At 41.2% G+C, this 27,749-nt stretch overlaps 2 protein-coding genes across 11 annotated transcripts in view; both read left to right on the forward strand.

Moving 5' to 3' along the window:
- The window catches only part of TJP2 (tight junction protein 2), a 129,983-nt gene extending 109,314 nt beyond the window's left edge, over positions 1-20,669 (forward strand). For 5 of the 10 annotated variants that reach the window (XM_045469376.1, XM_045469372.1, XM_045469375.1 and 2 more), the window contains 12 exons: positions 1,239-1,347; positions 2,559-2,769; positions 3,496-3,683; positions 4,550-4,645; positions 5,222-5,301; positions 5,709-5,919; positions 12,131-12,231; positions 13,443-13,655; positions 14,859-14,969; positions 16,392-16,721; positions 18,682-18,767; positions 19,677-20,669. In XM_045469376.1, coding sequence (XP_045325332.1) covers positions 1,239-1,347; positions 2,559-2,769; positions 3,496-3,683; positions 4,550-4,645; positions 5,222-5,301; positions 5,709-5,919; positions 12,131-12,231; positions 13,443-13,655; positions 14,859-14,969; positions 16,392-16,721; positions 18,682-18,767; positions 19,677-19,842 — 1,902 coding nt within the window. In that variant the 3' untranslated portion in view covers positions 19,843-20,669. The remainder of the gene's footprint in view (positions 1-1,238; positions 1,348-2,558; positions 2,770-3,495; positions 3,684-4,549; positions 4,646-5,221; positions 5,302-5,708; positions 5,920-12,130; positions 12,232-13,442; positions 13,656-14,858; positions 14,970-16,391; positions 16,722-18,681; positions 18,768-19,676) is intronic. The other 5 variants (XM_045469381.1, XM_045469373.1, XM_045469378.1 and 2 more) reach the window with 2 other exon arrangements.
- A 2,820-nt stretch (positions 20,670-23,489) lies between these two features.
- Positions 23,490-27,749, forward strand: part of FAM189A2 (family with sequence similarity 189 member A2) — a 119,638-nt gene continuing 115,378 nt past the window's right edge. The window contains exon 1 of the mRNA XM_045470462.1: positions 23,490-23,507. Coding sequence (XP_045326418.1) covers positions 23,505-23,507 — 3 coding nt within the window. The 5' untranslated portion in view covers positions 23,490-23,504. The remainder of the gene's footprint in view (positions 23,508-27,749) is intronic.

Below are 27,749 nucleotides of genomic sequence, written 5' to 3' on the forward strand. Positions count from 1 at the left end.
ATTTCAAAAGCACCAAGTGTCAACCTAATGCCTGTTTTCACTTAATCATAAATTCCAATCTTAATTTAGGCTCAATGATTTTTTTCAGTGATAAAGTAATAAAGACTTCCATAGTCCTCAATGACTGAAAAAAATATTTCGTAGCAATTCTGTATCTTCTTTTTACTTCTATATTGTTAAAATATTAGGCACTTAAAAAAATTTTTTTTAATGTTTTACTTAGAGTCATAGTGGAAGAGGGGCAGAGAGAGAGGGAGACTGAGGATCTGAAGTGGTCTCTGTGCTGACAGTAGAGAGACCCTGATGCGGGGCTTGAACTTAAGAGCTGTGAGATTAAGACCTGAGCCAAAGTCCCATGCTTAATTGACTGAGCCACCCAGGCGCCCCTAAAATAATTTTTATATTTGCTTATTTTTGACTATTCTGTTTTAAAATGATTTTAAAGGTACTGAACAAAGATTCCAAAATGTCTTTTTCTTTGTGCCACATTTCAGTTTTACTTGCTTTGTAACTTACCTTTCAAAAGCTAATTACTGTGTCCCCTCTTTGGTCGATGGGGGATAAATGTTGTGGCTCCTTGCCAGAAGCTTAAATATATAAGTCTATCTATTAGGCTAATGGTCTGCCATTTAAGGCTAATGCTCTTCAGTTTCATAAACACATATTAAAAACCTTTTAGGTGACAGAACTTACAGGAGAAAGGTGGAATTGCATTTTTATTTTCAGGCTTTTATTTGAATCAACTTAAAGTGTTAATGCCTTAAGTTGGGCCAGCATGCTTGTTTTGCCATAAAACTCTACCACTCCCTATAGCATTACAGTTATGTTTCATAATTGTATATTATCTCCCTGACCATCTCTATGGGAGACTCAAAGAAGAGACAGACACACAAACATAATAAGAAGGTTTAATCTGATCCAGTGACAAATCCTTGATGGAATGGCCTATTTCTAAGGGACGGTTGGCAGTGTGGGGAGGCAGGAGGGTATGGTGACTCACACAGCCTAGGCCCATAGGAGGTATTGGGAGGGTTTCAGTTGGGACACTAAGGACTTTTTTATATCTGGGATTTGCTTTGGGCAGGCCCTGATGAAAACAAAGAGACAAAAACTTAGGTGACATCTTTTAAAAAACCTCTTCTTCTTGTTTTTTGTTTTGTTTTGTTTTGGTTTTGTTTTTTGTGTTTTTCGTTTTTTTTTTTTTTTTTTTCGGTTTGTTTTTCTGTTTGCCTTATCAGGTGAACACACAGGATTTCAGAGGCCTGGTTCGGGAAGATGCCGTTCTCTACCTGCTAGAAATCCCTAAAGGTGAAATGGTGACCATATTAGCTCAGAGCCGAGCTGATGGTGAGCATGTTTGGTTATTAGTTTAATGCAGGGAGTGGGTGAAGGGAGGAAGGATGAGAGAGGTATCTTGGGACCAGAATAGGTAAGTCTGGGTATTAAAAAACTGAAGTATATCTTCACACTCAATTTCTGAGTCATAGGTATGTGGAGAAAATTTGGGTACCATTTAATGTCCTACAGAAATATCTTCTGTGCACCAACTGAAATCATTTTACCAGTTGTGTCAATTTGGAATAAAATTGCTTTTCTGAATAGTGATCTGTCCTTAAGTACTGCCTGGAGTTTATGGAGTTTCCATGTGCAAGATACAAAGGGCCCCATTTGTGGATCAACTCCCACATTAATGCTTATCTGACAAGTTGCTATACCCTTATCTTGACAATGCAAGTCTGACAACTTGCTATACCCTTTCAGACTTCATTGTTCTCATCTGTAAAATGGAGGTTGATAGCATCTTCCCTGTCTGCTTCAGGGGTTGACTGGCAAGTATATTAGGGCTCTCTAAAACAATAGAATCAATAGGATATGTGTGTGTGTGTGTGTGTGTGTGTGTGTGTGTGTGTGTGTAGATGTTTATTATAAGGAATGGGTTCACATGATTACAGAGGTTGGCCAAGTCCCAAAATCTGCAGGGTGAGCTGGCAAGTTGGAGATCCACGAGAGCCAATGATTTGGTTCCATTCCAAGTACAGAGGCCTGAGAACTGGGAGAGCTAATGGTGTAGTTACAGTCTGAAGGTTAGCAAGCTCACAACCCAGGAAGACCTGATGCTTCCATCTGAGTCCCAAAAGCTGATGTCCTAGTTCTAAAGCAGGAAGACTTTGTTTTTTCTTACTCAGTGAAGAGTTCCCCTTTCTGTTTTATTCAAGCCGTCAACTGATTGGCTGAGGCCCACCACATGAGGAAGTGCAATCTGCTTTACTCAGTCTACTAATTTAAATGTTAATGTTCATTCCAAAACACCCTCAGTTACACACAGAATAATGTTTAACCAAACATCTGGGCACCCTGTGGCCCAGTCAGGTTGACACAAAATTAACCATTATGGTGACTCATGGAGTTAGCTTTCTGTCCTTGTTTGAGCCCTGATTCCCATCGGGTCTGTTCACTGAGTTTACTAAATGAAGAGAAGTAAAAAGGGTGATCAGGGATAGGAGAAGCTGGTAACTGTGAAGCAGAATGCAACATACAACAATGCTTTTGTTTTTCAGTGTATAGAGACATACTAGCTTGTGGCAGAGGGGATTCGTTTTTTATAAGAAGCCACTTTGAATGTGAGAAGGAAACTCCACAGAGCCTGGCTTTCACCAGGGGGGAGGTCTTCCGAGTGGTAGATACGCTGTACGATGGCAAGCTGGGCCACTGGCTGGCCGTGAGGATCGGAAATGAGTTGGAGAAAGGCTTAATCCCCAACAAAAGCAGGTATCAGAGATCATACACTCTCATACACCTCTCCTAAGTCTTCCACAAATCAATACAGTCCCTTCCCTGCTCAAAAAGGAAGCCCCTATAACTTCATCATTTGTCGTCGTGTCCTCTCCCGTCACCTATTCCACCTATTCTTATTTATGAGGTGTGGCCCGGGACCGTGAGATACCCACTAAATGGTCTGCTGTACTTAGTTAGCATCATGTGGTTGGCTGTTGCACCTGGCTGGTGTTTCAACGGTTTCCAGGGGAGTGCCTGCCACCTTGCGTAGCCTACAAGCAGATTACCAAGTGGCTGTAGCAAACCAACACGCCTCTCAGAGACAGGTTGCCCTTGTCCGCTGTCGGGCCCGCATCCTTGGACGGGGCTGATCTATCCCAGTTAACACTTGTTGGTTGGCTGACTGGGGAAAATAGTAAAGATGATTATACTTTGGCATGGATTTTAGTTATGTTTATTGTATTCCATCCTACCAGAATGAGCCAAGTTTATTATGTTCTGAGCTATTTCTGGTAGGTTTTCTGTGCACCCAACCGTTCTCTGCTTCCACTGTGTGGAGAATGTCCCCACGTTTCCCATTCTGTGAAACCTCTTTGGTGTCAAGCTACATCTTCTCTATTCCAAGTTCATAAGCAGTATTGACTAGACTTGGTTAATTTTAACTTCATTTGTGCATTTTCTGGCTTTTGAGATTTACTTCCTGTGGTTTTTTTCTCTCAGAGCTGAACAGATGGCCAGTGTTCAGAATGCCCAGAAAGACAATGCTGGGGACAGAGCAGATTTCTGGAGAATGCGTGGTCAGAGATCTGGCGTGAAGAAAAACTTAAGGAAGAGTCGGGAAGATCTAACAGCCGTTGTGTCAGTTAGCACCAAGTTCCCAGCCTATGAGAGGGTTTTGCTGCGAGAAGGTGAGGAAGCTAAGTGGGGCCTAAGGAAATGATCTGACTGGGCTCTGAGCCTGTTTTTCTTTATTTTCATACTGTAACAGTCAGGTTCAAACTTACCATACCACTTAGACCAATGCCAGGTTATAGCGTTGGAATCACACTCAAACATGAAATAAAATTTCCAAAAAAGTGAGCTGTGCCAACTCTTACATGGAGGTGTATTTCCACATCTTATGTTATTTAATTTTTTTAATTTTTGGGGGGGTGGAGGGGCAGAGAGAGAGAGGGAGAGAGAATCCCAAGCAGGCTCCAGGTTTAGTGAAGAGCCTGATGCAGGGTTTGATCTCATGACACTGAGATCATGACCTGAACCGAAACCAAGAGTCGAAAGCTTAACCCACTGAGCCACTTGGGCGCCCCTTCAGTTATTTCTTCTGATACTCCCATTCAAAAGTTTTCATATATTGCCTATAGTAAAGTTTTTTTTTTAAGTGTTTATTCATTTTTTGAGAGAAAGAGGGAGAGCGCGAGTGGGGGAGGGGGGAGAGAGGGAGACACAGAACCTGAAGCAGGCTCTAGGCTCCGAGTTGTCAGCAGAGAGCTTGAGGCGAGGCTCGAACCCATGAACCATGAGATCGTGACTTGAACTGAAGTCAGATGCTTAACTGACTGAGCCACCCAGGTGCCCCAGTAAACTTTATCTTTGACACTAGGGAGGGGAGTAAAGGCATATTCTTCAGGAAAGAACAGGGCTGAAGGGAGGGAGGGAGGGAGAGCACACCATTTCTTTTTTTAATCATGTTCATCACTAGCCTATAAAATACTTTGGCTTCTTATCTTAATAGCTGAGGAAATGTGTTTCCATGGCCTTTCTTGTCTCATTTCAGCTGGTTTCAAGAGACCTGTGGTCTTATTTGGTCCTATAGCAGATATAGCACTGGAAAAGTTGGCAAATGAGTTACCTGACCTGTTTCAAACTGCTAGTAAGTCTGTTGATGATCTTTTCCTCCCCAAATTTTCAGTTTGAGAAATATCTAATATAAAGGAAAAATGGAAAAAAAGGAGAATACCCACATACCCTTCACATGCAGTCACTGTCACCAGTCAGAAAGTTTGCTATATATCACCCCTACCACAGACACAGATACACACTCTTAAAATTTTCTTTTGGGCCATTTGAAAAGTTTAAGTTGTAGACGTTGTAACACTTTTTTAGCCACGTGAGTCTCCTCAGAACAAGAGCATTCTTCTATGCAGTGACACTGCCAAGAAATTTAACACTGATAAAACCATACTGTTTAGTATATATTGTGTTTATGTCTACAAAGACAGAAGTAGCCTCCTCTTTCTACTTTATTTTCTAACATTGATATCTTGCAGAGTCCAAGCCCCTTGTCTCACCTGTGGCACTATCTGCTTCCTCATGATTAGATTTCAATTTAAGAGGTGGTGTGAGTGCTTCTCCTCTCTCTTTAGGGTGGCACCTTATGTCAGACTGATGGAGTCTCTGATTTTGATTTCTAAAAAAGTTGGTTAGCCCCTTGTTTTTGCTTTTGCAGAAACGGAACCAAAAGATGCAGGATCCGAGAAATCCAGTGGGGTGGTGCGGTTAAATACTGTGAGGCAAATTATTGAACAGGTGAGGAAATTCATCTGAAGGCCATGTTGTCGGAAGGAATTAGCTCATGGTTTGCTGGAGTCTTTTTTAGGACAGAATCTGTTTTTAATAATCATTAAATGTTAATTGTAAAAAATAAATATAAACGTAAGCTGTTGCATTGTGTGGAAACCAGGTGATGTTCAGCGGCAGTGATGTACTATTTTTTTCAGTTCTCAACATTATACCAGATAACCTGTTAATTCATTTTCTCAGCAGTTCCAATAGACGAGTAGTTTTAAAGTGGACATAACGTAGAGGAAAACATTCTGCTTTTGGATTTAAATTGACAGGTTTTATCTGATGCAGCCTTTACTTAAAATAAACTCTTTGCTGCTGTATGATTTTACATACATAAATTTGACGTAACTTTTCCCCATTTCTAACAGGATAAGCATGCACTCCTGGACGTGACTCCTAAAGCTGTGGACCTGTTGAATTACACTCAGTGGTTCCCGATTGTGATTTTTTTCAACCCAGACTCCAGACAAGGTGTCAAAACCATGAGACAGAGGTTGAATCCAACGTCCAACAAAAGTTCTCGGAAGTTATATGACCAAGCCAACAAGCTTAAAAAAACTTGTGCACATCTTTTTACAGGTAAATGAAATTTTAAATGTTGTCTCTTTGTTCCATGGTGGAAAATACAGAACTGAAGAATGGAAGAACCAAGAAAATAATATGAAAAAAGAAGAATAATCTAAATCCTATTCATGACTCCTTGAAAAGAAGTTAATCCTATAAAATGAGTTTATGAGACTCATTGAGTGTGTATATTTAATTTTGACTAAAAATGATCATAAAGATCTATGACATTGCAAAAATTGGTCATTATGATGAGGTTCAAATTTTTGTGTGGGACTGTAGGCTAGTGATTGAGCCCAGTGCATCACTAAACACCCCCATCTCTATATAGCTTGTATCGTTCTCTACTTACCATGCATGTGTGCACTAATGGGAGTGGTAGGAACTTGGTTTCATTATTTAAAAAGGTCCCCAAAATAGAAACTTGAACACTCTGGGTACTGGATGATATTCTGTTACTTCCATTTTTAGGGTAAATGATACTGTGATTATGTTTAAAAATAAAGAGTTTTTATCTTGTAGGAATGTATACTAAATAAAGTATTCATGGATGACCCTAATATATATTTATGGATGACCTAATATCATGCCTAGCATTTGCTTAAATGATCTTTGGTGGGGAGAGTGGGTGGGGATATTAACAAGAGTTGATAGTTGTTGAAGGTGGGTAATGTAGACATGGAAGTTCATGTTCTCTCTACTTTGCATATGTTTAAAATTTTATATCACAGAATATTAAGTTCCTGAAATGAAGACCCATTGCTACTATTCCTTAAAAAATAATCTAAGAACATAGCATGTTTTAGTAACTGAATATACGCCATACCTACATACGTGACTAGTTCTGTGAATGCAGTATAATTCAGGGTTTAAAAGGGTTGTATGAAGTTTTTGGTCATGCAGTTTTGTGGGAGCAACGTGAGGAGACTGTTGTGGATAGAACATCCTTCACGTAATGATGATAGCTCTTTTGAGTTCAGTGCTGCTCACCGTCTACTTGTCATTTTTAGCATATCTGACACTGGGGAAGGGGGGGTAGATAGATGTACGTCCACATTAGACTCTTGTTTTATTTTCACTGGCTTTTCTTGTTAAAGATATGTGCTATTTATCACTGGTGAAATGCTGTAACTGAGAGGTAATTTAGCCAAATGCACAGGAGAGTGGTCTATCATACATTTTTTTTTTAATATTTATTTTAGAGAGAGAGAGAGAGAGAGAACATAAGTGGGGAAGGGGCAGAAAGAGAGGGATACAGAGGATCTGAAGTGGGCGCTGCACTGATAGCAGAGAACCTGATGTGGGGCTCGAACTCACGAACCGTGAGATCACTACCTGAGCTGAAGTTGGACACTTAACCGACTGAGCTACCCAGGTGCTCCATAAACTGGGTTTTTTTTTTTAATGTAGAGTCTTAAGAGCTTGGGCTTTTGATACATTCATACTCATCTTTCCTCTTGTTTTTACTACTGCTACTAATAGTAATAATGTAATTAATAATTATTATCACTATTTTTATTATAGCAGTAGCTAACATTGGTATAGCTTTTCATGTGTGCTTATTGGACTGTAAGAAAAGCCAGGTGACTTTTACAGGGTCACACATTGAATGGTGGGGCCCAGAAGAAACTGATGTCTCTGTGTGTCCAATATTCTATATGTTACAGCACAGATGTATTTTTAATGCCGAAAGAGGTCATATAGCGTAATTCCTCTGTTTAACAGATAATTAGTCCATTTAACCAAGAGCTATATCATTATGAGTGATATTAAACCTACCCCCACTTCATCCCCACCCCCGCCTTTGCTTCAGTCCATTGAATAGCTAGGGGCTTGCCTTAGAGTTGAATTTGGAGTTCATGTGAGGATATGAGACATCAGGGAGGGAACTCATGGGTTGTGGAGGAAGAACCAGGCTGCAGGAGGCTGGACAAAGGGAGGGGCATGGTAGAAGAAAGTAGCCAGTGACTCTAGGGCCCTCTCTTTATCTGGCTGTGAGTGGGTATCATTTGCTCTTTGGAGCACAGGCATAATCACACTAGTTGGCTGTGTCTGAGGATCCGTAGGACCTCACGTGTGTAGAAAGGTTTAACAGTTCCTTATTCGGCTCCACTAATGGATGATGAGATTCTTGAAGGCAGGGACTGTACATTACTCTGTGTGCCGAAGGTCAGCATAAGGCCTAGCAAACGGGCAGGGCATTGATATTTGTAACTTAGATCTGCCTTTGGGATACCAAACTATTTCTTGCCTAAAGCTCATTAAGAGTTTGAAGGTTTAGGGTAACTAAAGTCAGAGGCTGGAACAGAAATGAAGATACTAAACCTCCAGTTTCATCTAGAACTTTGAAGTGACCACGAGTTGCCAACCTCTCTAACATGGAATTCTGCAGTCTTCAGGACAGATGGAACAGGGTGCTGAATGACTTTTACCAACAAGCCCCCGTTTTCTACCAAATGGCCTCTTACAGTATTCTTCCAGACTTCCAAGTTTGAGTCTTGAAAGCCGCATGGTCGGTCTCACTAAATGCTTTCTATTCCCCGTGTCTCTGTCAGGCTGACCAGGTTGTGGCCTGATTGTGTGCACGATGGCCAGAATCAAAGGTTTTTTTAATGATTTTTAATTTATGGCATTTTTTGAATGTGTAAGTAAGAATGATCGAACTGTTCTGAACACCCTAATTCAAAAATCCAGGGTTATGTTGCAGGTAGACTCCCCACAGTCAATATCCTTCTTTTCCCTGTTGCATTGTAACAAGAAAGTCCCATTTCCCACAGATGAGTATTTAATTATGACACTATTAAAATGACTCCCCTTGCAAACTCACGGTATTCCTCAGTTAAGTGGGGATGACAAGGAAAGATTTATTTTGAGATTTGCCCCCAAGCAAGTTAATTTTCAGTATAAGTTAAAATGTTAGGCTGCCTCTTTTTCCCATTTAAAAATTTTTATTCTAGAATGCATTTCTGTGTACTTGTCACAAAAATGATTTTTCAAACATGAAGTTTGAATTGCATGTTTTCTTGAAATTCCTGAAGCACTCCGTTCATGGTTTGAAGACCAATGAAATGGAATCGTGAACCGAGACCCAAACAGGGACACCATTTCTGTGAAATCATGGGATTTTTTAAAAAAACATACCACACGGTAATCTAACACTTTTATCAGCTTCCCCAGGTTTCAGTAATATGAAATTTGTACAGTTCAGTCCTAGGACTTTGGAAGTACTGAACAAAGGCTACTGATTATTGTTAGTGATATTACTTTATACCTAATTTATTATCTTTCAATATTCCATGTTTAAAAAAAAGTTCATGTCATTATACAGTGTTTGCAAAGGCTTGAGGGGAAAAGTGAATCCTGTACCAGGTGAAGGAACCCAAACTACAGTAGCCAAGCCAGTTCTTGGTTTCCAGAGGGAAGGTAGAGCCTGGAAACCACAGGAAGCAGATGGAAGATGCTGTACTCTCTGGCTGGACACCTTGGTTGACGGTTGCTCATTTAGAGGGGGTCTCTGCCACATGAATAAGTTTATTGGAATTTAATTTATGTACCCTACAATTCACCCATTTAAAGTGTACAATTCAGCGGTTTTTAGTATATCCAGAACTGTACAGCCATCACCATAACCAATTTTAGAATGTTTTTGTCACTCCAAAAAGAAGCCCGATATCCTTTAGCAGTCATTCCCAATTTCTCCCTACCTGTCCAGCCTTACATGCCACCTTTTGCTGCTGCAGTTGGCACTTCCCAGCAATCTCCTTGGCTGGGGAGAGAATAATGACCATACTCGTGCCAGGGCTGGGAACAGATGCTCTCAAAATTCCAGGACTCCCAGCCAAGACAGAGACTGAATGCACATTCTTCCAATATTGCACTGTTTGGAGTTTGAGAGATGTATTAAGCCTATTCAAGTAGATACAGGCCTCGTCCAGAGATTGGGAGCAACAGGAATTAACTAAAATAATATAGCACATAATAATGCTAAAAGAATGTGCAAAACCTAATGAGCAAAAGCCAAAAGTAAACTAAAGGTACTTGATTGCAAGAGAAGGCAACATCCTGTTTTAACCACCTGTTAAAAGGGGGTCAACTGCATGAACTGGATGGTACCAACTTAGTCTGTGTTACTTTTATGTGGGTCTTAGGAAATTTGCCACTATGAAGTTGTTTCATTCAGTGTGAATTCAATGAGAGGTATTATGACTTTTTCATTTTATTAGGAGGCATGAACATATTTTCTGCATTTCACAAAAGACCCTTTAACTTTAGGTTTTTCTTGTGATAAATACAGATTGTATTCATCCCAACTCCAACATAAAGCTCAAAAAGCAGTTTAATGTACACATTTCCTGCAGACCTCTCATTTTGCTTCTGGGGTGTGTAATCTCACTTCCACATGCAAGTACTATGGCATCATATTTTACCCAAGAACACAATAATCTTTGCAAAGTACCATGATAAGGATACAAAAGTTCAAGGAATCAAGTTAATTTTGCTTGAGTTGTGCAATGTATCGGTTTATTCTAATGCTATACACAATGGATGACCAAGGAAATTATAAGCTCATTCAGGATTTTCCAAGGTCAGTGTTAGAACTTCTTAAATGAAAGAATGGTATAGGTTATTAGGAAGAAAACTTGAAGCGCAGTTGCTTACAGATTGCTTAATGGGGTTTTTTTGAGCTATATATAGAGAAGTATGCAGACTTCAGGATAGATGGATCGGGGGCCTAACAAATTTTACCAGTAAGCCCCAATTTTCTTTGGGGTGCTACACATAATGCCATAGCCTTTAATAAGAGGCTATGACATAGTTTAAAAAAATCCTAATATACCTGCACTCTGATCATTTTAGGCCCAGTTTATTATTCTGGAGCAGTTTGCTCTATCAGTTTATCCCTGTTAGGTTCATAAATACATACTGCTCGAGAACAAATGCATGTGTTTTACTTGATTGGTATTGTATGTCTGTTTTTATTAAAATTTTTTTTAATGTTTATTTATTTTTGAGAGAGACAGAGACAGAAAGAGAGAATGAGCAGGGGAGGGAGACATAGAATCTGAAGCAGGCTCCAGCCTCTGAGCTGTCAGCACAGAGCCCGATGTGGGGCTTGAACTCATGAACTGCTGAATCATGACCTGAGCCGAAGTCGGACACCTAACCACTGAACCACCCAGGCACTCTGTTTTTATTTTTTTTTTAATGTTTATTTATTTATTTTGAAAGAGGGAACAAGTGCAAGTGGGGGAGGGGCAGAGAGGGAGAGAGTGACTCACAAGCAGGCTCTGTGCTGACAGCCCCACATGGGGCTTGATCTCCTGAACCGTGAGATCATAACCAGAGTCAAAACCAAGAGTTGGATACTCAACTGACTGAGCCACCCAGGTGCCCCATATCTGTTTTTAGATGGGCTGTGTTGTGCGGTGGCTAAGGCCATAGGCTCTAAAAGCAAACTTCTGAGTTTGTATCTAGGTTTTTTTCAGTTGTTTGGTGTGAGGCCTTGAGCTAGTTACTTTTCACTGTTGTGCCTCAATTTTTCTTCTGTAAAATGGGGCCAATAGCTATACCCACCTTGCAAGGTTTTGATAAATAAAAAATGAGTAAGGTATTTGGAAAAGTGCTTGGTCTATCCGTAGTAAGTGCTGTTATAGGAGATATATTTTGTTCTGAATAGAAAATGTATATTCCTTGAATATACACCTATAGATTTTGGTTAATCTGTAGGTATATTCTAAAATGTTAAAGCCTATCAAAATGATATACATTTTGATAACATTAACCGTTACCTTCAGTTTTTTATTGGTGATATCCAACAGTAAATTGGTATATGTTTTTCTTCTTTATAACATATATGTCTATGTAATGATCTTTAAGATACTTTTATATTTGGCTTAGATGTGTTATCCTTGCTCCTAAAAACGTAATTATTAAAACATACTTTCTGAAGGTAGCCTTTCTGAAAAACAGACATTCTGAAAAGAAAGAAATTCAGTTTTAGCTTTATAACATCTATCTGTAATATAAACTCTCAACAGGTGGACTGGTAATGGTTTTAATTACATTTGACTAAAGGGATTTATTGTTCAAATATATGCAGATTTTCTCTTGGATTTGTCAAGAGTTTTAATTCGTATATGACAAAAGAATAAAATGAGGTCAAATAGCATTTTTAATAAACATTGCTGTGGAAGTAGATGCAAACCTTTTGTTTACATTTCTGTAGCTACAATCAACCTAAATTCAGCCAATGATAGCTGGTTTGGCAGCTTGAAGGACTCAATTCAGCATCAGCAAGGAGAAGCAGTTTGGGTGTCTGAAGGAAAGGTATGTGGCATAGATATTCTGCTATGAGGTGAGAGTCCACGTTCTGAATCTTTTCTCAGGAGGGTAGTGAATGTAGTAAAACTATGCCCACTTGAAGTGATTCCAACATCTGTGCTAATCAGATTTGAAATTCTATAAATTCTCTGAAAACGTAATAAAATGAAGGGACTTTTCCAAGAAAAGTAGAATGTGATGTATGTGACCCTACATTCACTTCCCTTTTACTTTTAACGTAGTAACTAGTGTTGTATTCCAAGCACACTAATCAGAGCTTACAAGATCTTGTGCTGAGCTCCATCCACAGCTTACTAAGTACACGGGAAACTCAGCATGAGGGGGAAAGGTGAGGGTGAGAATCATGGAGAATATGGTTAAATATTAATTTAAAAAGGGAAAGCTAGCTGAGTTGGAGTCATTTGCTTAGAAAGAACATTGGCAGAGAATGTGTCCTAGGAATTTGAGTAGGTTGATAAGAGGGTGCTAGGAAGCTTGTGTAGGCTTCTACAATTGGCTAGCTTCTCATCTATGCAGGTAGTTTGCCCACAGTTCTACTGCAGGGAGGAAGCAAAGAGATGATGTAATTTCCTGTGGTTCTAAGGAGCCTTTGGTGCTAGTATTCTGTAGTCCAGCTGAATCGAACCAGTTTGTGAGACGTCAGAGGTATGATTTTGTTGCGGAACCAATTAGATTGTTGAGTGCTAGTCTTGCCCTTAGGAAACTGCATGTTTAGTCAAGGTGTCTAGCATCTTCTGAGTGTTTATAGCCTGCTGAGGCTCCCTAGAACCTCTTTTGTGAGAACAGGTTGAACAGGACATAGCTTCCTTCCTCAAGGATTTGAGAATCGAGTGAATGAGTGGAGACATATGCAACACCAGGCAGTGTGCATTTATTACTAGGAGACAGGTATTAGCAGAAAAAGCTGGAAAGTAGCCAAATTCTGGAAGAAAAGTACAACAATCTGAGGAAGCACGGCTCAGTAATGGTAGAAAGGATGGAAGGCTAGATAGGGTGGAGGGTTCCTAGTTTGAGTCCCTGCACAAAAAATTAACATAATAATCTAAAGCCAAGTGATTTCAAGAAAATAAAGATGACTTCCCTTTCTAGAACATGTCAGGTTTCAGTCACTTGGCTGTGCCCTTGGGAATTTTCTTGAGTCCCCACTCCCAGGAGCCATGTCGATCCCACTGACCCTCCGAAACAAATTCCTCTAGATGGAAGGGATGGATGATGACCCTGAAGACCGCATGTCCTACTTAACTGCCATGGGCGCGGACTATCTGAGTTGCGACAGCCGCCTCATCAGTGACTTTGAAGACACCGACGGCGAAGGAGGCGCCTACACTGACAATGAGCTGGATGAGCCAGCTGAGGAGCCACTGGTGTCTTCCATCACCCGCTCCTCGGAGCCGGTGCAGCATGAGGAGGTGAGGTGAGGCAGGCCACAGGCTGTGAGGCCATGGGCAGGAAAAAGAGGTTCTGCTGTTTCACTTGGATTCTTCTGGACAACTGTTTATTCAGGGTGCTGTAGAAGGTATTCCTAAGAGTTGGAACAGATGACTTCTAGGGAGTTTCTTATTCTAAGTCAGTGCCTGCACGATAGCATTTGTGGTCCATGGGAAAGCTGGACAGGAACTTAGCGCTGGGAGAGGTTGAGGGATCAGCACTCATCACACTGATGTTCTCAATCGTGATGGATACACTGAACAATTTTATGTGCCAGCTGTCCAAATTACAAGTGGAACATTATTTTTTTATAAATACAATTTTGCTGTATTTACTTGTAACCTTTGATTAGGTCTCTCTGTACTTTTAGGTATCCTTGCTTTTTCTTACCCATCCTACCTTTAACCTTTCTAATCCTGCCAAAACTCCTGAGTGTTTCCCCATCAGTTTCCTTCTCTCTTGTATTTCAATTTCTAAATTGAGTTCATGATCAAATATGTATCTGATCATGTGTACTGTGCATCCACTGGCCAGTGAATAGACAGCTTCTGTGATCCTAGAAATCATGTCAACAGGCACTAAGGATCACTTAGTAGTTGCACCTCAGATACATTACGTCAATGTAGATGAGGTTAGCCATACACTTGAATAGTTATTCTTGTCATCTCTTTAGCAAGTTAGCTCATTTTGGTAAATGATTTTATTTTTGATGAAATAAAATTACAAACAAACAAACAAACAAACAAACAAACATGTTGAAGGGGGATAAAACCTACCATGGCCAAAAAATTAGTATATACCAGTGGACAAGTTATAAAGAATAATTTAACTCCTGAATGTCTGCAGTTATAGATGTGCTAATGGTTAAAATATTAATAGCTATAAGTGACCAAAGAGATTTTAGACTTTAGGAACACTTTGGGGGTGGGGGATTATTTTAAAGGAAGAGACTACACCAATGGATATAACTAGTTTAAAAAAAGTATCTTAAGCATTTACTAATGGTAATATGCTGGTATCTGCCTTTTCAGTAAAGAAGCATTGGGTCAGTGTCTCAATTTATGGAAGTTATGAACCTCAACTTCTGAACTTTTGCAAATTGGCAGAACTCCAGCAAAGCAGATGAATGTTTTCTCTTCTTTGCTGGGATGTTTTTGTTGTGAATGAACCTTTATGTCTTGTAGAGCATAAGGAAACCCAGCCCAGAGCCACGAGCTCAGATGAGGAGGGCTGCTAGCAGAGATCAACTTAGGGACAGTAGCCCACCCCCAGCATTCAAGCCAGAACCACCCAAGGTATGTGGCTGGGAAGCCCACGTTGGGGAGGAAGAAGAAGCAGATACCCCAACAGCTTCCTGCATAGCCAGGGAAGAGCACACACCATAAGATTGCATTGAATTGTGTTTCCGACTCACACTTTCTGTTAAAATGTGTCTTTTGGTTTGTGGGTGAACCCCAAAATGAGGGAAGAGCAAAAAGAAGGAAAGGTAGTTTTAGGAGAACATACTGTTTTAAGACTGTTGTTATTTTATTTACTTATTCACTTATTCATTCATGCATTCATTCATTTTATTTTTTATTAAAAAAAGTTCCTTGTAGCAAGAATAAAAGTTTGACAAATAGTGAATGCCCAGAAGCACCAGTTTCAGAATCTGTTTTTCTTTTTGAGTTAGTTTTCTGCCCACAATTTAGATAAACCAGAAAGTCCCTATTGATAGTTTGCTGAAGAACACAATCACCACCACTGTGTATTATGCCTCTCATTATGAGGGCAGCTTTACTTACTTACTTACTTACTTACTTACTTACTTACTTATTTATTTATTTATTTATTTATTTATTTATTTATTTATAGGTAGGTTTCACACCCAGCACAAAGCCCAATGCAGGGCTTGAACTCACAACCCTGAGATTAAGACCTGAACTGGATCAAGAGTTAGATGCTTAACTGACTGAGCCACCTAGTGCCCCTCAGCTTAATTTATTTTTAAATTAAATAATTTCTCAGAACAGAATCAGTGTAAGAACATACAGTACATGTCATATAATATTTTTACCCCTTTCTGAATCAAATCTATAAAAACAGGCTTTTCCTTTAGTATAACCCAATAAAACTTCTCCATTTAACTCAATACTTTAGATAGGAAAAAAGTAATCACTGATTGTGTGAGTTGTCAGAAATAGTGACCTCATAAAATATATCACTGAAAATGTACAAGCAGGCCTAGGATCGAAGTATGAAGATAGAGCGGCCATTAGCATTGTTTGCTACCTTTCCCACTCCAACCTCCAGTCTCCTACGTGGCTGGACATGGGCCTCCCCTCTGGACTAGGGCATGCACCCTCAGGATCCCACTCTTCAATCCTGAAGCCCCTTGACTTGTTGTGAGGTCTTCTCCAAGATACTGATCACTGATCTTAATCTCCTCTGGTACAAAAGTAGGTTTGCTCTGCCTCTATACTTGCAGGCCTCCCAGCCATTCCCCAACACCCTCTTGGTTTCCTAGAGTTCTAAATACTCTTTTGTAGGAAGCAAGGTAGGGCTCAGGATGCCCACCCAGTGGCTGTTTGTCCTGTAGTATTTGATTCCTTGTCAGAATGGTATTTGTTGACCACCTCTGGAAACTGATTAGGAAATGGGAGTGTATTAAATCACTAATACAGATTTGAAAGTAAACTGAAAACCCAAGGTAAAAATGTGTTTGTTGTGCTCTTCAGGCCAAAACCCAGAACAGAGAAGAATCCTTTGACTTCTCCAGATCCCATGAATATAAGTCAAACCCCTCAGCTGTTGCCGGTAATGAAATTCCTGGGGCATCTACCAAAGGTTATCCTCCTCCTGTTGCAGCAAAACCTGCCTTAGGAAAGTCTATACTGAAGCCCTCCACTCCTGTCCCTCCTCCAGAGAGTGAGGAGGTAGGAGAGGGCAGTGAGGAGCAAGATGGCACTCCCAAGTCTGTCCTGGGCAAAGTAAAAATATTTGAGAAGATGGATCACAAGGCAAGATTACAGAGAATGCAAGAGCTCCAAGAAGCACAGAATGCAAGGGTAATTATTAAAAAAAAAAAAATTTTTTTTAATGTTTTATTTACTTTTGAGAGAGAGAAAGACAGAGTATTGGGGGGGTGGGGGGAGGCAGAGAGAGAGACACACACACATACAGAGTCTGAAGCAGGCTCCAGGCTCTGAGCTATCAGCACAGAGCCCGAAGTGGGGCTTGAACTCGTGAACTGTGAGATCATGACCTGAGCTGAAGTTGGACACCTAACCACCTGAGCCACCCAGGTGCCCCACAAGGGTAATTATTTTTAAACCCCTAGATCATCTTAGCATGTCAATAGCAAGAATGTTCAGTTTCATTTCATGTAATGATTTGAGTCCTTTTTCCACTGCCACCAACATGAAAGGAATGTTCACATGCATGATACCACAGGCACCTCCTGTGTGTATGTCATTTCCAGACTGCCAGCTATCACTGTAGCCCTTTTTCTTCCAATCAAGAAAGCCTAACAATACAGGTGAATAAGATTATGCTTTTCACACTTCAGAACTTTATATCAGGTTCTGGAATGGGGAAGTAGGACAAGACAATCAGTGCCTCTCTGAAGTTATTTTTCATTAAAACATTTGTTATATTTGTTCAGTAGCTGAATTTTATTTTTTTAAAATATTTATTGATTTGCGAGAGATAGAGTGTGAGTGGGGGAGGTGCAGAGAGAGAGGGAGACAAAGGATCTGAAGCAGGCTCCAGGCTCTGCGCTGACAGCAAAAAGCCTGACGTGGCTGAACTGTGAGATTATGAACTCAACTGTGAGATTATGACCTGAGCTGAAGTTGGACGCTTAACCGACTGAGCCACCCAGGTGCCCCTTAGTAACTGAATTTTAATTTGCTCCCAGATTTACCATAGAAATCAAAGAAACCTTAGATGCTAAAATTGAAAGCCCCATGGATTGTACTTTTTGATACTGTTTGAATTTTTGTGCCATATGCACATCTAACCTTTCAAAAGTTAAAGAAGAATTTAGGTAAGCATGTTCTGCCACTAGTGGATATGGGAGAGTTTTTTTTAAGTCTGTCACAACAGCAGTAGTGCTTCTGAGCATTTTTCTTATCTCCCCCCTTTTTTATGTTTATGTATTTTGAGAGAGAGAGAGAGAGAGAGAGAGAGCACGCTCAAGCGGGGGAGGGGCAGAGAGAGACAATCCCAAGCTGGCCCCTCACTGTCAGTGTAGAGCCCAATGCAGGGCTCGATCTCATGAACCATGAGATTGTGACCCAAGCCAAAATCAAGTGTAGGATACTTAACCGACTGAGCCACCCAGGCACCCCATTTTTTTTTCCATTTCAACTATTTTTTTTAATGTTTTTTATTTATTTTTGAGAGAGAGAGAGCATGCGCGCATGAGCAGGGGAGGGACAGAGAGAGATGGAGACACAGAATCAGAAGCAGTCTCTGAGCTGTTAGCACAGAGCCCAACCTGGGCTTGAACTCAGAAAACCAAAAGATCATGAACTGAGCTAAAGTTGGACGTTTAACCAACTAAGCCACCCAGGTGCCCCATTTTTCAATTATTTTTATGCAATCATCACCACCATCCATCTCCAGGACTTTTGAATCTTCCCTAGCTGAAGCTTTGTACCCATTATACATCAACACCCTGTTACCCCTCTTCCTATCCCTGGTAATCACCATACTACTTTCTGTCTTCATGAATTTAACTACTTAGGAACCCCATATAAATGGAATCATACAGTATTTGTCCTTTTGTGACTGGCTTATTTCACTTAGGAAAATGTCCTCAAGGTTCATCCATGTTGTAGCATGTGGCAGAACTTAAACATTAGGCCATCATATACAACCATAAAAACTAGAGAGTTGCTTCTGTTTTTCCTTTTCTACTGAAAATGGGATTGGAAAATGGGACCAGCAAGAATCCAGCAAGCCACCCAGCAGTCATTCATTCTTTCTTTTTTTGTTCTTTTTTCTCCCCCTTAATTCCCACAGATTGAAATTGCTCAGAAGCATCCTGATATCTATGCAGTTCCAATTAAAACACACAAGCCAGACCCTGGCCTGTCCCAGAATACAAGGTAAGGGCTGCTCAGCAGTATAGGTCTAAAATGGGGGCTTGTCTAGGACTTGGACTCCTAAGAAAGAATTTCTTCCCCACATTTGAATGCAGCAAGGAGATTTTTTTTTTCCTGGTGAACTATTTACCTTACTTACTCAGTCAAGTTTAATTGTAAACATTATACAATCAAAATTTCATAGAAATTTGGTTGTGTACTAACACCGACAAAATGTAATCACTGACACTTCAAAGTAGTCCCCTTTGACACACTGCAGGTTAATTGTATTAGGATAGCACATGAGCAAAATTCCTGGGGCTTAAACACTAATTGTTTTGTCACTAATATATTTTGGCTCTTAATCAAGCTCCTTAATTCCTTTGTATCACATAGCGAAGTCAGGCCACTTATACTGAACTGTGGTCTGAAGGGAAGGTGACAATCAGTTGACCAGTGTTGGTAAGATGCTTTCTATTTAAAATGCTACATAAGCATTAGGAATTATGACAGTGTCTTCCTGTAGAGGCTTTATACTGGATCATTTCCTGCTTCCGAGAATAGAAAAAAAAAGTCGCATTTTCTTGTGGCCATTCTGACTGGAAACTAGAGTCTGCTTTTACAGCAATAGAAAACTAGAGGCAAATTTCTTCTTTAACACTTGAACAGTGGTACAGCCAACCAGGTGGCCCCTGGCAACAAAAGGGGTTTGGTAAGGTACTTTGGCTTCCTCACTCACTGCCCAATAAGCCTTAGCTGATTACTCCCCTACCATTAACCTGAAGTGGGGCCCAAAGTAACCCTGGTTAAACAGCACAGTGTGGCATTCGACTCCAAGTTTGTGATCTGTCTTGGTTGGATTCATGGCCGCACTTCAACGGGCAGAGGCCCTGGCTGAGCTTTGTGACGCATTTAACACTCTCACTTTGTTAGTTCTAGGCCACCTGAACCCCAGAAAGGTCCCTCCAGACTCTATCAGGACCCCAGGGGAAGTTATGGCAGTGACGTTGAGGAAGAAGAATATCGCCAGCAGCTGTCAGAACACTCAAAGCGCGGTTATTACGGCCAGCCTTCCCGGTATCGGGACACAGAATTATAGATGCCTGCGAATTGACTCTTTTGTCTCCCCGCTGCACACCCTCAGAGCAGCGCTCCCCCTGAGTCATGGGATGGTTCTTTCCAGGCAAAGTGCACTGTGGAGACAGAGGTGGGACCACAAGGTCCCATTTCCTCCTCATGGGGAGTACAGGGGACAGACAATGCAAATTAAGAACTGAGGGCTCTGTTTGTGGAACTGGGTCTGGGGAATTTATGGCTTTTTGCTCAGAATTAAGAGAAACATAACAGTCTGATACTGTTACCTGCTTCAGTGGACCAAAATCTGTATGAATTCTGTCTGCGTATTTTTAACGTGTATATTAAGAAGTGATAACTATTTTCCCTCATTAATAGCTGCCTTCAAGGACTGTTTCAATGAGAGATGGAATGTGAAAAAGGAATTAGAATATTTCCGGACTCAAACTAAACTCAAAGAAATATTTTATTACATCTCTAAGTGCCTTTGATGAGAAGTGTCTTAAATTTTCTTCCTTTGGAGCGTTATGCAAAGCCATAATGGACTAAAACACTGACTACAGTTTCATACCAGCTTAATAGCTATGGTTTTCTCTGCACTGTGTCATCTTTTCAAGGCATTTGTCTTTGTAATATTTTCCATAAATTCTGACTGTATATATAGTAGCTATACCTGGTGGTTTGGCTACCAGTGCTAAATAGTTTGAAGACCAAGATACTGATATAGAAATTTTTTGTTTGTTTAAAACCATGTGCTCCACGAAAGCAGATAATTGGAAAAACCACATTTCCAAAAATGTGTGTATTGATAACAGTTTTATAATTTAATAAAAAGGAGGCTATTGCAACCAATAATTTGCTTTGTGGTAGATTTCTACACTAGTTCTTGTTTCTAAAGGCAACTTTTATTTCAATTAGTGATCATGAAATGAGATCACACTCGCTGCTAAACATGAAAATAAAGATCCATATGAAAAAGAAAATGAAAACTACCCAAAATCTCATCCTTCAGATAATTTTGGTGCATTTCCTTCAAGTACATGTCTTGCAGATGTCTGTGTGTGTGATGGCTATAGTATGTATAAATATACTGTATTTGCAGTTCTGTTTTTTACTTTTTCTGTATAACATTCTATCACGAACCTTTCTCTCAGGGAGTTAAAACTCAGGTATACATCATTGCTAGTAACTGCAGAACAGCATAACCTGTGACTTCATAACTAGACAATTCTGCTATCTGGTAGTTTGTTTCCAGTTTTTGGCCTCTTTTATATGAAATGTACCTCTGTGTGTAATCCATTTCTTTATATCAATGATCAGCATTTTCATCCTTTTCTGCCGGTAGTTTCTCAGAAGTGGAATTACTGAGCAAAAGCATAAGGACCATTGTTAAGGCCCTTAATACTTGTTGCCAAATTGCTTCCTAGGAGAGTTGCATCAATTTATACTCCCACATTCACTCTTTAAAGGCTGAAATATGTTTAGAATTTAAACAAGACAGCCTAGGAATTGGGGCTTGTATGAATCCAAAAGTACACTGAAGTCAGGAAAAGAGAAGAGTCCTGATTCCATTAGAGTCTTTTACAGTATGAATTGCCATAAAGATATTTAGCTTTGAGTTAGAAATTTAGCTTACTCAAAAAAGGAGTCGTATTAGAAATACGTCATGGTTATGTCTCTATCAGTCTGGGTGCTGTAATTCATTAACTATTTAGTGCAGTTCCTTGAATTTTTGAGCAATCCTGAAGACAGTGACTCAAATCTCTGTATTTTGTCAATAAAGTCACCTTTTGCGGACAGAAAAAGATACACTGGTTATATGATGATTTAGTTTGCTTGTGTCCTTTTATCTACCCGAACAAGCTTTTTTGCAAAGCCAGGGAGGGGAGAGGAGGCATTTCAGCAGGAGCTGGGCTGCCATCTGGCTTTAGCACTTTTTTTTTGTGGTACAATTACTGATGCAGACAAGCAGGACCTCTGTGCCCCATAATGTCCCATAGTATGCCCCATGGACCACAGAGCCTGCCCCACCCCTTTTTCATTAACACTCTTTGTTCTGGGAAGGATTTAAGGCTGCCTACAACACATGTGGATTATGATTTAGAAAAGAAATGGGTGCTAGGCAAATGAGGAAAGAAGAGAGGAGAATATCAGAATAGGAAAGACAAAGCCATTAGTGAGAGTAGTGTTCACTATGCACACTGGGCTCCTCTGCTTTCCAGAGGCCAGTGTAGGGCACGAGACGACTGGTACCTGACTTGACTCAAAGTGTCCATAAGGAGGTGAGGAAACTTCTAGAAGTCAACCCCCTACTCCCATTCTTTTTATTCTGTGTTGTTTTACCTTGTGTCCCACAGCCATGGCCACTTGCTTGCAAGGATGACTTTGGAGTTCTGTACCCCCCCCCCCCCATTTTTTAAAAGATTCTATTTTTTTTTTTTTAACATTTATTTTTGAGACAGAGGGAGACAGAGCATGAACGGGGGAGGGTCAGAGAGAGGGAGACACAGAATCCGAAACAGGCCACAGGCTCTGGGCCATCAGCCCAGAACCCGACGCGGGGCTCGAACTCACGGACCGCGAGATCGTGACCTGAGCCGAAGTCGGACGCTTAACCGACTGAGCCACCCTGACGCCCCTAAAAGATTCTATTTTTAAGAAACCTCTACACCCAACGTGGGGCCGGAACTCACAACCCCGAGATCAAGACTCGCACGCCCCATCCACAGCCCCGGAGGTCTGTTTCTTACCGTGTTCTTTCATGTAAGCCAGCAGCACAATTCCAAGGGCCGTTCAGTAAACATTCTGGAGAAGGGCGCCCGAAAACTGCAGTATCGAAACCCTACCCCGGAGCGTGAACTAATCCAGACATCCATTCTAGAGGATCTAGGGCCAGCGCCTCCCAACTAGCCATACGACAGGCATAAAGCCCCCTCCCCCATACATCCGCCTTCTGGAAAATCCATTTTACTCAAAGACTGGGGGGAGCGGGGTGTTCAAACATACGGGTAGATTCACGCAGCAGAACGCAAACGTCACGCGAAGGCGTAGAAGAAAACCTGGCACTTAGCCCAACCACAGCATCCTCAGCAGGTGCCGGGCCTCAGGCCCCGACACCTCACTCAAGACCTCCGGCGTCCTCGGCGTGGTCCTGCCCCACAAGCAGCGGGCTCAGTCTCTGCCAGCCAGAAAAGGGCTTCGTAACTCCGCATCCGCCCCCGCGCTTCCTGGTGCTTCAACCACGATTTGGCTTCACGGGCGTCAGAAATGGCGGGAAAGGAGGCTGAAGAGAGGTCTTAATTCAGGTAGCCGCTTCGGCACCAGGGGAGGACACAAAGTGCCCGCGGAGTCCGAGGTAATTCCGTGATGGGAGACCCGCGCTTAATCCCACCAAGAAACGCCGATGAATGGCGTAAAACACGTGCCTCAGAGTTTTCCCACTCCAGGCGGGAGGGAGCCGGGCTACTTGCTCACCAGCGGGTCTCGGATTCTTCAGGGCTGCTCCCCCTGCGCCCATGCGCCCGCCCGTATGCGCATGCGTGAGTGCGTGTGCGTGTGCGTGCGTCTGCTCTGCGCAGCCTCACTCCTCACCCTCAAGCAAAGGCTTGAGGAGACGCTGCCGAAGAGGGTGAAGCGCCCAGTGGAGCGAGGCACGAGGGCGGAGGAAACCTGGCCGCGTGTTTCAGGATGGTGAGTGGGCCGTGACTCTACTGAGCCTTCCAAGATGGGAGATGTTTTCTGTATGATGTTTTAGGATGGGCTGGGGGAGACAGTAGAAGAACGAGAGCATCGTCTGTAGGGGGAGTGGGGAGGGGAGAGCCTACGTACCTGTATTGGGGTTCCCTAGAGACCCTAGAGAAAGAGGACCAACAGGATGTGTGTGTATATCGAGATTTATTTTAAGGAATTGGCGCATAAAATTAGTACCTTCACAATCTGCGCAGCGTGTGTCGAGGCAGGTGGTGATCTCCTGCGGAGGCAGCTCTTAGAGCTGATAAGCTCAGGTTCTGGAATCAAAGCAAGCTTCCATCAGTCACCAGTTTTGTTCAGTTATTAGCATATAACCTTGAGCAGTTTACCCAACTGGTTAAGCCTCATTCTTTTCATGTATGAAATAAGGATAGAAAACGGTAACACCATGTCACAGTTTTTTTTATTGTGGCTCTTAAATGGGATGGTTTGCATAAAATGTTTGCAGTAGTTGGCACGAAGTAAGTGCTCAATAAAAGTAGCTAGTAGTATTGTCGTCATTTGGTTTCACCATACCAATTTAGAAACATGAGTGGTGTTTTTGATTTTCTTGCTCTTCCTCCAAATGATGACCTACTTTGTTCTACTTAGCTATTTTTTAATTTGTCCCTTTTCCCACAGCCACTACCCTAGTTCAGATGGTTGTAAACTCTCTAATCCTCCATCTAGCTAAACAGGCAGAATCATCTTTCTAACATAGATCTGAGAATGTCTCCTGCTACTTAAAACACGCGATGACTTCCCCTTGCCTACAGCAAAGTTGAATTCTTTTAATAATAAATTCTTTTAATCTATTGAGCTATAATTGACATATCACGTGTAAGTTTAAGGTATGCAACGTGTTGATTTGATACATTTATGTGTTGCATTGTGATTACCACCTGGGTGTTAGCTAACACCTCTATCATGTTACATAATTTCTTTCGTTGCGGTGAGAACAAGTAAGAGCTAGTCTCTTGGCAACAGAGTTCAATTCTTTATCATAGCATTCAAGCTTTCCTACTATCTGTACCTATGGTAGACTTCATCATTCGTTCTGATTCTTCATGCCCTTCCTCAGTTTACAGTTCCTTCCACTGAAGGCTTGGAATATATTTTCCCACCTCTTGGCTTTGGATTGACCATATGTCTTTCTCCCTTGCACCTCTGAGAGGAAGCTCCTCAGGCTAGCTACTGTTCTCTCAGGAGGGTGAGAGAGAGCTGTGGAGCAGAGACATTCTACCTGAGCCCAGCCTGTATCGGCAGATATATGAGAAATAATGAACAGGTGTTGTTGTTTTTTAATATTTTTAAAAAATATTTATTTTTGAGAGGGAGAGAGAGAGGGAGACACAGAGTTGGAAGCAGGCTCCAGGCTCTGAGCTCTCAGCACAGAGCCCAACGTAGGGCTCAAACTCAGTGAACCTGGAGATCATGACCTGAGCCAAAGTCTGACGCTTAACCGACTGAGCCACCCAGGCACCTGGAAACGGGTGTTGTTTTAAACCATTGAATTTTGGAGTACTTTGTTATGCAAATATTTTTTCAGGTAACTTTGTCCTCCAAAGCCCATATATGTTCCAGTTTCAAAGAAGGGCTTGTTCCTGACTGTGATACTGTGATTTGTAAGAAATATATATTTGGTCGTTTAGATAACCAGAATATATTTCTAATGTTTATCTTTGCCCACAGTTCCTGGCTCACAGCTCCCCAAACTCTTGGAATTTCCGAAGTGTTAAGAGTGATAAAGGCATTTTTTGTTGTATTAACGAAGGTGACTTTTGGTCTCCACCCATGGATGGGGGCAGGTTGCCAGGAAAACCATGTGATTACAGGGTTGGAACCATCAGTGTCCACCCCCTCACCCCTGAAGTTGAACCAGCCAATGGGCAATGACTTAGTCAATCGTGACTATGCACTGAAACCTCCATAAAAACCCAAGAGGACTGGGTTCAAAGAGCTTCCCAATTGGGGAACACACGGAGGTGCAGGGAGAGTGGCACCCAGGAGAGGGCATGGAAGCTCCACAAACTTACCCCATCCCTGCCCTACGTATCGGACTGTTGATTTGCATCCTTGATCATATCCTTTAATAAGCTGGTAACATCAGTAAGTGTTACTCTGAGTTCTGTGATGAGGAAGTGGTTGGAACCTCTAATCTGTAGCCAGTCAGAAACACAGGCAACAACCTGGAGCTTGTGCCTGGCATCAGAATTGGGTGGAGGGCAGTCTTGTAGCACTGAGTCCTTAACCTGTGGAATCTGAGGCTATCGCCGGGTAGGCAGTGTCAGAACTGAGTTGAATTCTCTGACACCCAAATGGTGTTTGCGAATTGCTTGGTGTTGTGTGGGGGGAACTTCTCCCCACCCCCACCCCACACCCATTGGAATTGGGTCAGAGGAGCCTAAAGGAGTTGATGTCAGTTGACCAATACATTTCTTTAATTCTCTGTTGTTCCTTGAGCTAAGAATTACCCTTCTCTTTTCTTTACCATCTTTCAAAATCATACTCATTCTTCTAGGTTCAGCTAATATGTCACATTCTCTGTCAGGCTTTCTCTGATGTCTCCAATCGAATTTAACACCAATTCCTTCAGTAATCTCCCATAGCCCTTTAACCATATTCTCTGATATTCTAAGTGTCAACGTATGTATACGCTTCCCACTCACCTCTAATCTTCAAAGGGAGTATGTGTATGACCTACTCATCTCTGTATCCTCTTCAGCGCCCTGCGTATATTCTAGAAATGTTTGTCGGGGAGAAAAAAATGAATGAATGAGGGGGAGATAAGTTGAAATATAATGTCATTTTTCCACAAGAACATATCGATGACCTGATGGTTTGCTGATGTTAGGCCCAATTTAAACTCCAACTCATACCACTGATGTAAACTGGAGAACATTAGTAAAACAAGTCAAGAAAAACTGCTAAGAATTTAGTTTGGCTAGGAAAAGACACACTGAAGTATAATTTTTAAAAGGATGAAATTATGATTCTCTTGCAAATATAAAATGAATACATGTTGAAGACTTGATTCAATCCATTCCCTAATGAAGGTACCAGTAAGGTGTTCATGCTAGTTTAAAGAGCATTTGAGGAATTAGATAGGCATGAGCAATTAATTAAGGAATATTACAGTAAGAATTCTGAGTTAAATACAAAACTGGTTAATAGCCTACAGAATAGTAAATGATAACTTTTGTAGATATCTTTTCCACCAGGCAGAAATTATTTGCCCCTTTAGTAGACAGAAATTTACACATTAACATGTAATTTCTTTAAGTCTGGGAACTTTGATAAATAGTTTTAGTACTAATTAGTCACTATACCAATTATGCTTAATAGCCACACCAACTATTTTATAGATCGTTAAAAAGGTTAATTCCCTGAATTTGGATTATATCAGGAATTTGGGCAGGCTAAGTCAATTATAAATATTTATTGAGTGTGTCTGTGTGGAGATACATAGGCGCTTATATACTGAATATGATCCATTTTCTGCTTTCAGAAAGTTTACTGTAAATTATTTGTGTAAGAATTTCCTGAATTGATAGATTTGTTCTTTGCAACAGCCCTCCATAGTGAGAATGGCTGGTATGGCTATGCCAATTTTATACGTAATCCATAACTTAATTATATAACTTGCATGGACTCCTTCAGCTATCAAATCACATATAGAGTTTGGATTCAAAACAAAGTTTTCTGTTTCTGAGTCCAGTCTTCCTGTTTGTCCATCTAAAGGCCCCTTCTATAGGATGTCTTGAAATAGTTGTTGATCGTGCTGTATGGTTTTCAATTTTACACTTAAAAAAACAAAATGAAACAAAAAACACTTTCGATCTGGCCTGAAGATTGGCAGAATCCTCAGAACTCAGGTAGTTCACAAACTTGTTTGGCCTACACAGGGCAATAAAATTTTCTTAAATTTAAAAGTCAGCGGATTTTACACACAAGTCCAGATTGGGGGCTTTTCTTTACAAAATGGTAGATCTGTAGATTGGGCAGTATTGGGTTCCCATCTCTGCATGACAGCTGCAGGCTGGAGCTGGGTGTCTGTTGTCCCGTGCAGACCACACCCTCCAAGCCTCACTTACTAACCTGGCCTTGGTCGTGGCTGAGTGCAGTTTGCCACCCTCGATCGCCTCTTCCCTGCCTCCCTTCCCCCTGCCTGCCCCCAAGCAGTGTGCAGCACCCATACAGCTG

This window comes from Leopardus geoffroyi, chromosome D4, assembly GCF_018350155.1.
Source record: "Leopardus geoffroyi isolate Oge1 chromosome D4, O.geoffroyi_Oge1_pat1.0, whole genome shotgun sequence".
Taxonomy (NCBI): domain Eukaryota; kingdom Metazoa; phylum Chordata; class Mammalia; order Carnivora; family Felidae; genus Leopardus; species Leopardus geoffroyi.